The sequence below is a fragment of the Ipomoea triloba genome, chromosome 7, assembly GCF_003576645.1.
Source record: "Ipomoea triloba cultivar NCNSP0323 chromosome 7, ASM357664v1".
Taxonomy (NCBI): domain Eukaryota; kingdom Viridiplantae; phylum Streptophyta; class Magnoliopsida; order Solanales; family Convolvulaceae; genus Ipomoea; species Ipomoea triloba.
In genome coordinates, this window is record NC_044922.1 from 20,434,958 (window position 1) to 20,445,907 (window position 10,950).

Sequence of the window (10,950 nt, forward strand, 5' to 3'; positions counted from 1 at the left end):
ACTGATGATGAATACCGTTCTCGTTGCAGTAGCTCTCGATAACTTGATTAACGAACTCTCCACCTTGTAGTAGTATCGAGACATCATTTTCAACTTGAACTTGCTTCAAAAGATTTGGTAGGGCAACTTTTGTCTCGCTTTTCTTGGTTAAGAACACGGTCCAGGTGAATCTTGTGTAGTCATCTACTACCACAAGAGTGTACTTTCTTCCTCTCATGCTGGGTGGATCCACCGATCCAAATAAGTCCATGTGAAGAAGACTTAATGGTCTAGTGGATGATGTCTCGGCTTTGCTTTTGAAAGAGGATTTGATCTGTTTGCAGCGTTGACATGCCTCACATATGTTATCCTTTCGAAACGTCACTTTGGGCAGTCCTTCCACAAGGTTCCTCTTAGTAAGCTTGTTGATAGTTTTGAAGTTCAGATGGCTAAGCTTACTGTGCCAATCCCAGCATAAGTCTTCCTTGCTCCTTGCCAGCATACATAGGGATGGTTTGGCTTAATTTTTTTCGTGTTTAAAAATTAAAAATATAACATTTTTTAAAATTTTAATGTTTAGTGTGAATAATATTATATATATATATATATATATATATATATATATATATATATATATATATATATATATATATANTATATATATATATATATATATATATATATATATATATATATATATATATATATATATATATATATATATTCATCCTTAGTTCTTTAACCGTGCTCATATTTCGACCTTAAATTTTTATCTAGGTTGCTCTTTTCGTCCATAGTTAATTGATAATTGTTATTTTTGTCTCTAATTCTTTGACAATACATATCAAAATTCTTTTAACTCCAAGACATTTTAATTGGAGTTAATTACCGTTTTGGTCCCTCGACTATAGCGAAAGTACCAAATTAGTCCTCGAACTTCATTTTTGGCCGATTAAGTCCTTAAGTATTGATATTTTGTCAGATTTGGTCCTCCGTTTGTTGGGGTGTTAAGTGGCCGTCTACTTTGAAGGCATAATAGTCCTTTTAGTTGAGACTTTGACTCCATTGCCACCACCACTCATTTTCTTTTATCTCACTCTACCTCCAAGCTTGGCTTTTCCTTCCAACCCCTAGAAAAATCAATTGCCTCGCAACAACTAAATCAAAGATCCCTGCGCCAACAACGATTGTAGTACACTTCGAGACGCCATCCAGCCAAAGTTGGTTTCTTTGACAACCAGAGCGAGGCCAAAGTTGATGTAACCGTGGTGGAAGAGGAAGTTGTAAGCAGAGTTGACGTGGTTTTTGTATTCGGCTCGAATTGACTCCAAGGTGTGGTCCTTAGTGACCCAAACGAGGACATTGGAGCACCACCGTGCGAGAATGTAGTTGTGGACGACGATGTAATTGGCTTGCTCGTCACCGCCGATTTAGGACACCACATTGGCCTCAATTTCCTCTTCGGTGAGCAAGTCCACTGAAACCCAACGGAGATAGCTATTAGGGCTTCGATGTCCACCTCCTTAACCAGGTCCAAAACTCTCTTTTGACGGTGAGGATTCTTCAAAAGGTCCTCCTCGCCAGCGGCGAAGTCGATCTCAGAGTACGTAGAGTTTTTTGTAAACTTTCCTAGAATCTTTTAAACTTTTATAAACTTTGTAAGAGTTTATAAATATCCATAGAACAAACATTTATAGACTTCTAAAAACTTTTTCATATTAAAAAGTTTACAAAAGTCATTAAAACTCTAAATTGAATACACCCTCACAAACATTCCATAACTTCTATTAATATATTATCTATAAATTAGTGCATTGTAGAAATTAAAAAAAATATTGATGTCACAAAAATAGAGTATATTATTAATAAAGAAAATATAATCAATTTTTATAAATATAACCAATAAAAATATTTCTTGAACTAATGAAACAACTAATGCTGAGTAATATAATTATCAAAATGTTTAGAATCAAAAAGTACAAATTTTCCTTCAAAAAAAAAGTACGAATTAAAATATTCATCTTGTTAGTACAATTATCTTTGATTGGCATTGGTTTCGCCTTGTTGGGTGTCTCTCCACATATCCAAAGCTATTTTAGCCCTCCATTCATTTGCATGCTCCCGTTGTTGTTCTTGAGTTTCAAACAGTTGTTCAAAATTATCTACATCATTCATTGGTAAAGGTGAAGGAGATTCATCACTATCTAGCTCAATTGGAAACTCATCGCTACGACACTCCTTGCGAAGAAAATTATGAAGTTCTGCACAAGCTTGTACAAGTTCTGCTTGAGTCTTATAAGGGAACGGGGGTGCTGACTTGAAGATCGTAAATCTTGATTTGAATATACCAAGTATCCTCTCAATTACATTCCTCAAAGAAGCATGTCGTAGATTGAATAACTCAACATCATTTTCAGGGTCACGACCTTGCCCGACAAAATCTTGAAGATGATAACGTACACCTCGATATGGAGCTAAAAACTGTTGTCGATTTGGAAATCCACAATCCACTAAAAAGTATTTACCTACACATACTTAACATATTAGTTATCCAATATGTAGAGTTATTTAATAATAATAATAATAATAATAATAATAATAATAATAAAACTAAACTGACCTTGTGGCACTTTAAGGCCATTCCTCCTTGATAAACTATCACTTAGCAATTTTGAATCATGTGCTAAACCCTCCCACCCACTAAGAACATATATGAATTTTAAGTCAAAGTTACAAGCAGCCAATACATTTTGTGAAATTATTCTATGACGATTACGATAACTACTTACATCACGCACAGTTACCATTGCTGGAATATGTGTGCCATCAATAGCTCCAACACAATCCTGAAGTAAATTCCACACATAAGTATAATATCATATTCACATGTATAAGAATATATATGCTACTCATAAAAGAGAACAATAATTAATGAAATAGAGTAATTTTTTGCAAATAAAGTAATTTTTTGGTTACCTTAAAGTAAGGGTAAAACCTTGTACTTTCTCTTATTCGTGTAGGCATTGTGAAACTAGGTTTGACCATCATCTCAAGTGCTATTGTGTTAAGAGCCTTTAAAAATTTGTTAAAATTCTTACTTGTAGCAAAGTGTGACCGATAAAATGTTTCACGAGTATGACAATATCTAGAGTTCTGGGCAACCGTTAGTAAAAATGTTGCAACCATTTCTTCAACAGTAATATATCTTGTATCTTTTAGAAATGTTTTCTCTCTTATAATATGGCATAACTTTAAAAACACATCTGGATACATTCTATATACCTGTCGAAAGTTATCAGAATCTTCAGTCAATACGTTTTGTATGTAATTGTATCCACGTGAAGTAATTGGTCGCCGAGCTAGTCAGGGAGTTCCTTAATAGCATCCCAACAACCATTTTCTTTCTCTCTTCTCTGCACCAAACAATGGATATCAGCCGCTATTGAATCAAGAGTATTAGATAATTTATCTAACACTTTAGATCGATTTGTTTGCTCAGGTGAACTACTATTTCCTTCATATTCAGTTCTATTTCTTTTCCTCTTATAATACTTTGCTGAACTTGCTTCAACATTTATCTCTTGAGGTGCTGGTGAAGTATATTGTGGTAATCGTGGATCTTGAGAATCTACTTGTATATCATTTTGTGTAAATCCATCGTTAACAAAATCAAAATGTAGTTGATCAATTCTATGTTGATTATCTTCTTCAACATTATAGATTCTTGCATCAGTTTCATCACCCAATCCGATAGAGTTTTTTCGTACGGCAGTAGTACTTCCAAATACAAATGCTAAATCTTCATAGTCAGCAACCGTATCGGTCCGTAGGTGTTTATGAGTAGGACGAGACTAGAAAAGAAAAAGAAAATAGTTAATGAATGATTTAAAAAAAAAAAAAAACTAAGCAACATCTATGTTAATTAAAGGATATAACAATCTCACCTTCAAATAATCTTCCCACACCTCATCACTAGCTGTAAACCTCTTTGTTATTGGATCCCAACCAAATCCAAAACTATGACGCATAAGCTCAGAAAAGTTGTTAAAATGATTCTTGAACCATTTCAATCTACTTTGGTATTGTGCATACGATCTTTAACACCCAAGCTTTTCATTCAGAGCAGGAAGTATCCTCTTCTCCACAGTTAACTTGCTTAAACCTCTACTATCACGCCATCCATTTTTTATGGCATCAACCATGAGTTGTAACAACTCGTTACTCTCCTCAGGTGCCCATAATGCATAATTTCCATTAACTTTATTTTTACCTTTACTCTTTTCTTGATGAGTATCTCCCATTTATAATTACTATAAAATAAATAAAGAATCTCTTAAAAAATTCAACTAATATATATATATATATATATATATATATATATATATATATATATAATTAATAAACATACAATTATATAAAATTATAAACATATTAATTAAATAAAATTTAAAAATTATAAATTAAAAAATTTGCTGCAACCAACAGCAAGTTGCTACTGGTTGCAGCAAATATTTTTGTTGTTGTTCCATAAATCTTGCTGCTGTTCGCAGCAGATTCTTACTGCGACCGCAGCAATTCTTTTAGCTGTGATCGCAGCAATTATTTTGTTGTGATGGCAATAAAAAATTTTCTTGAACATAAAAAAGAATATTTATGAAAGATTTGAAACGTACCGTAAAATTGATGGAAAATTTGCCTAGTTTAAGGATAGAGGAAAAAAAAGTTTGCAGAGAATATTGAAAAGTTTGGGGTTGGAGGGTTGGATTTCATCTATTTATATTAATGAAGATAAAGTCTATAGAAATCCTATTCTGACAGAGTTTGTGAAAGTCAGTAACTTTTTGAATACCAGTAGACTTTTAATAACTCTATAAAAGTCTGAATCGAATACTTGTCTACTTTTAAAGAATTTTGAAAAGTTTGAATTGAATACAGGTAGACTTTTAAAGAGTTTATAAAAGTCTAAATTGAATACCACCAAACTTTTAAAGTTGATAAAAGTATTTAAAAGTTCATGAAAGTCGTGATTAAATACACCCCCTTTCAAGTTAGCAGGAAAGGAAAATTGCAGGAGTGGTTGGGCAGTTTTCATGGTGGAAGAAAACCAGAGAGCAGCTTTTTTATTGAACTGAAAATTGATTCTTACAGGGAAAGAGGAGACTATATATATAGTCAAACAAGGAGATAAAATGACAAGAATAACCTTCTAACAAACTCAAGAAAGGCTAGATACAGAATGTTCTAGAATGCTACTAGAGTATTGCTTCTCATTCTTCAACACCCCCCCCCCCCGTAAGCTGGAGAGTACATATCCTGTAATCCCAGCTTAGAAATGAAGCTCTTGTACTGTGGCAGAGGAAGTGGCTTTGTAAAACCATCAGCAGTTTGATTAGCAGAAGAGATATACATTAGCTTAACTAATCCCTGTTGTACCTTCTCCCTCACAATATGACAGTCAATCTCAATATGTTTTGTCCTTTCATGAAACACAAAATTTTCACCAATAGCTATAGCAGACTTGTTATCACAAAAGAACAATGTAGGCTTGGATGGGACTAATCCAAGATCACTTAACAGGAACCATAACCACTGAATTTCACACACACACACTGCCAAAGCCCTGTATTCGGCTTCAGACGATGATTTTGAGACAGTGGGCTGCTTCTTAGACTTCCGAGATATCAAAGAATTCCCAAGAAATACACAATAAGCAGTTATGGATTTCCTTGTTTCTGGACATGTTGCCCAATCTGAATCAATGAAAGCTTGTAGATGAATATTAGAATCTGCTGAAAAAAATATCCCTTTACCTGGAGCCCCTTTCAAGTACCTTAACACCCTATGTGCCGCTGTTAGCTGCTTATCAGTTGGTTTGTCAATGAATTGACTTAGCTGCTGTACTGCATATGCTATGTCAAGTCTTGTAGCTGTCAAGTAGAGAAGTCTTCCTACAAGTCTTCTATAAACACCAACATCTGTAACAGTTATTCCATCATTGTGCATAAACGTCTGCCCTGGAACTATAGGACTTGCTAGAGGCTTACTGTCCAAGAAGCCAACTTCGGTCAAAATATCAAGTGTATATTTCCTCTGACAAAGATTGAGACCGACTGAAGTCCTAGCTGCTTCAATGCCCAAAAAATAACTGAGATTCCCTAGATCTTTTATTTTAAAAGTGGAATCTAAGAACTGCTTTAGTTCATCAATAGAATTCATGGCATCACTAGCAATGATGATGTCGTCTACATAAACTAAAAGAGCTGTGAAAGAATCAGATGAGTGTTTAACAAATAATGAAGGATCAGACTTAACTTGAGTAAAATCATTAGACAGCAATGCTAATGTGAGTTTTGCATTCCACTGTCTACTAGCTTGTTTGAGCCCATACAATGATCTTGTCAGCTTGCAAACTTGATTGGGTTTATCACTTTGAAAGCCGGGGGGAAATACCATGTAAACTTCTTCATTAAGCTCACCATGAAGAAAAGCATTATTGACATCTAATTGTTGGATATACCACCCCTTTGTTACTGCCACTGCAAGTAGAGTTCTTATAGTGGTGATTCTCGCAACTGGTGAAAAAGTCTCAACATAGTCCACCCCTAGATGTTGAGTGTACCCCTTTGCCACTAACCTTGCCTTATATCTTTCTACTGAACCATCAGCTTTGTACTTGATTTTATACACCCATTTGCATCCAATAGGTGTTTTTTCAGGGGGTAAGTCTGTAAGAACCCACGTATGATTATCCTGTAGTGCTTGAATTTCCTTTTGCATTGAATCTCTCCAACATTCTTGTGTTACAGCTTGTGTATATGTACTAGGTTCACTTGTAGAAGAAATATTCATGGAAAAAATCTTATGTGCAGGTGCCAAGTTTTCATATGAGATGACAGAATGTAAGGGATGAGGAGAAGTAAATCTGTTTTGACTTTCAATTGTGCCACAATGATAGTCTTGGAATCTTACTGGAGCAGCCTTTGTTCTCACAGATCTTCTTGGCTGCAAGGGTTCCTGCTCAATCGGATTTTCTTCCTCAATTTGTTGTTCTAGACTAGAAGACTGATGTTCAACTATATTTTCTTCTATAGCTTGCTTTTCTGGACTAGAATACTCCTAAATGGAACCATCATTTACAGCACTTGTAAAGTCTTGAGGTGCGTGCTGCTCAGAATTATGAAAGGCTTCCTCTGGAAAGAAAAGAGTTGGCAAAGCAGGACTATCTCTTGTAGTGCCAATTAAATCTTTTGATTTGAATGGAAATGACTGCTCATAAAATTGCACATCTCTGGAAACAAAGGTTGACTTACTATGAAGATCATACAGTGTGTAACCTTTGATATGAGCCGGGAAACCTATGAATACGCACTTCCTCCCTCTTGCTGCCATTTTATGTCTTCCCTGTGACAAAGTAGATGCATAACAGAAGCACCCAAATACTTTCAAATGACTATAGTTTACAAGCTTTCCAAACAATGTCTCAAAAGGTGTCTTCCAACCAAGAATACCTGTAGGAACTCTGTTAATTAAGTAAGCAGCATGAAGGACACAATGTCCCCAAAATTTCAGTGGCAAACCTGCTTGAAACCTCAAAGCTCTTGCAACATTAAGTATATGTTGATGTTTTCTTTCAGCTACAGCGTTCTGTTGAGGAGTTTCTACACATGTTTTCTGATGTACAATCCCTCTTTCATTGTAAAATTCCAGCATATTGAATTCAAGACCATTGTCACTCCTTATAATTTTGACTTTAGTTGAGAATTGTGTATCAACATAACTGCAAAAATTCTTAAGTAAAACCCTTGTGTCTGACTTTTGCTTCATCATATGAATCCAAGTAAATCTGCTATAGTCATCAACAATTGTTAAAAAATAACATTCCCCGTTCATAGTACAAACAGAGAAGGGCCCCCAAATATCAGTATGTAGGAGTTCAAAGCAAGCAGAGGTTCTAGTAGCACTGATAGGAAAAGAGTTTCTCTTGTGTTTGGCAAAATGACATGCATCACAAATGAATTCATCCCCATTTACTGAACATTATACACCATCCAATAGATGCATTTTATTAACAAGAAAATGTCCTAGTCTATTATGCCAAGTATGTGTATTGACATTATTACAGTGCACATAGTCATAAAAAAACTAGTTTTCTTCGTTGGTGGGTTGATCAAGTAATAAAGTCCTTTCTCCTCCTTAGCAAAACCATTCATCTTCTTGCCAGGTTGTTCCTGAATCAAACACTTATCAGACATCACAAGCAAACTACATGCTGATTTTGTCAGTTGGCTAGCAGATACAATGTTGAAAGTGAAGGTAGGTATATAAAGCACATTCTGTAAATGAAGAACTTCAGTAAGCTTTACGGTCCCTACATGTGTCACTGGAACAATTTCACCATTTGGCACATTCACAACAATTCCTTGAACATGATTGTAAGTGTCAAAGTAATTTAAATCACAAACTATATGATCCGTAGCTCCAGTATCTAATATCCAAGTGTCTGAATGTTTTAGTAAAGCATTAATACTGGTGATAAAAGTGTACTTGCCTTTAGGAAGTTGTTCTGCTGCTGCTGCTTTGAAGTTAGGAACCAGTCCTGAAGACATGACACTCACACTAGCAGCTGTAGGTGAACTTCAGCTATTTTGTCCAGCTTGCAGTTGTAGCATAGAGATGAGCTTCTGGATTTGCTCGTTGGACAAGTTAAGATCAGCTTCTACCTGTCTAGAACTAACATACTTCTGATTAGTATTACCTGATACTGCAGCAGAGACTCCAGTCTGTATCTGTTTGCCCTTAGACTTGTATCCTGGTATCCAACCTGGTGGATAACCGTGTTTCTTATAACACTTCTCAACCGTATGACCAGTCATTCCACAGAAAGTGCACTTAGCCATAGATTTATTCACATTATTGAAGGTAAATTTCCTCTTGTTGTTGTTGTTTACAGTAGCCACAATGTTTTCACTTACTGCATCAGTAAGGCTAGCATTAATATGTACTGTTACAAGGCCATGCAACTGCCTCTCTAATTTCATTGCCATGGCAAAGACTTTGTGCACAGGGGGCATGGGATCTAAAAGCAGCACTCCTGATTTTATGCTTGAAAACTCATCACTCAAGCCTTTCAAAAAACGAATAACCTGATCATCCTCTCGTTCTTTTCTGATCTTAGCAGCTAGTTCACATGAGCACTTCTGAGCATTCAAACCACATTGACACTTTAGATTACATTCACATATAGGAAGAGGCCTCAGTGAGCTCATTTCTTCCCATAAAATTCTGGACTGAGTATAGTAATCAGTAACACTACAAGCTCCCTGTCTAAGACTATAGATCTCATCTTGAAGGTCAGAAATTCTATGAGCATCTACTTGTGAAAATCTATTTTTCAAATCCTCCCAAATGTGTTCAGCTAGATCAAAATACATCACACTCTGTGCAATTGAGGGACTAAGAGAATTGATAATCCAAGTACTAACCAGAATATTGCATCTTTCCCATGCCTCGTACTCTGGATCGCTACTAGCAGGGACTGGAATTGCTCCACTGATAATTCCCCACTTGTTTCTCACTTTGAGTGCCATTGTCATGGATCTACTCCACGAATTGTAGTTGGAAGCTATTAAAGGAGGACTAACGAGCACTTTGCTCGCACTTTCATTTGCAGGAAGAAGAAGATGATCTTCTGTGTTCGTATTCGTTGCGGAGGTTCGATCATCGGCGTTCGAGCTTGTTCCGGTGGAGGAGCCTCCGTGTCGTTACCTCCAACTGTAGAGATAACGGCTGCATAGCTTCGATCTCGGCACTCTGATACCATTTCAAGTTAGCAGGAAAGGGAAAATTGCAGGAGTGGTTGGGCAGTTTTCATGGTGGAAGAAAACCAGAGAGCAGCTTTTTTATTGAACTGAAAATTGATTCTTACAGGGAAAGAGGAGACTATATATATAGTCAAACAAGGAGATAAAAAGACAAGAATAACCTTCTAACAAACTCAAGAAAGGCTAGATACAGAATGTTCTAGAATGCTAGAGTATTGCTTCTCATTCTTCAACACCCCCCTAAATTTGGAATTGTCACCAAAGACAAGGGACCTTCGGTGGAAGTAACTCAAAATCTTACTATATCTAATATACATATATTTTGTATAGTTGAGCCCCCCAAAATTTTGAGACCCTATGCAGTGGCCCAGGAAAGACTTGCTCAAGACCGGCCCACAGCTTAATGTACTTTCACATCACCATTATATTTATTTACAATGGTGAAAATAAAATTGTAAACATACCAAATAGATAAATGTGCTTAATTTTTTAAAATGTTGCTGATAGAAGATTAAAAGGTGAACTTAGACTATTTTTACTTCTGTATTTTTATTCTCACTTTTAAACGCGGATTATACAGTTATATCAATATATTTAAAATTTACTATTGTTTTCTCTACCTTCTTACAAATTCAACTCACTTTATAAATATAACATAATAATAATAACAATAATAATAATAATAATATTTAAATATATTATTAAATAAGAAAAAGTAAATACTGTTAGAAAAATAGTACGGAGTATAAAATAACATTTTAAATGATTATATTGTGGTACAAATATCAATGGGGTCCACTTCTAACATAAAACATGGTTAAATAAACAAACTGCAATGAACAGTCTTTGAAACCATTGCAACACTTTATGACGGGATGGAGTTCTCTCCTAAAGGGTGGCATAAATGCAGCCACCGGAGGATAAATAAGAAATATGTGAAATATTAAATCTAATGCCCAACTCCAGAAGCTGAAATTTTGCTACTACTATTTACATTAAAAAAATTTAAGAAAATAATATGAGGTGGCTTTCCACAAAAGATTGCGAAACAAAGTATTATAGGGATTAAACCAGCCTTAATCTCTCCTTATCATTGCAATAGTATCTCATTTTTTCAAAATGTGGTATTACTTTCATATCATCAAATTTA

The 10,950-nt window shown here is 35.3% G+C and overlaps 1 protein-coding gene across 1 annotated transcript; it reads right to left on the reverse strand.

The window, feature by feature from the left end:
- Positions 1 to 8,615: 8,615 nt before the first annotated feature.
- LOC116024310 lies at positions 8,616 to 9,566 on the reverse strand. Its single transcript, XM_031265204.1, has one exon. The coding sequence runs from the start codon at positions 9,564 to 9,566 to the stop codon at positions 8,616 to 8,618; it is 951 nt and encodes a 316-aa protein (XP_031121064.1).
- Between the last annotated feature and the right edge of the window lie 1,384 nt (positions 9,567 to 10,950).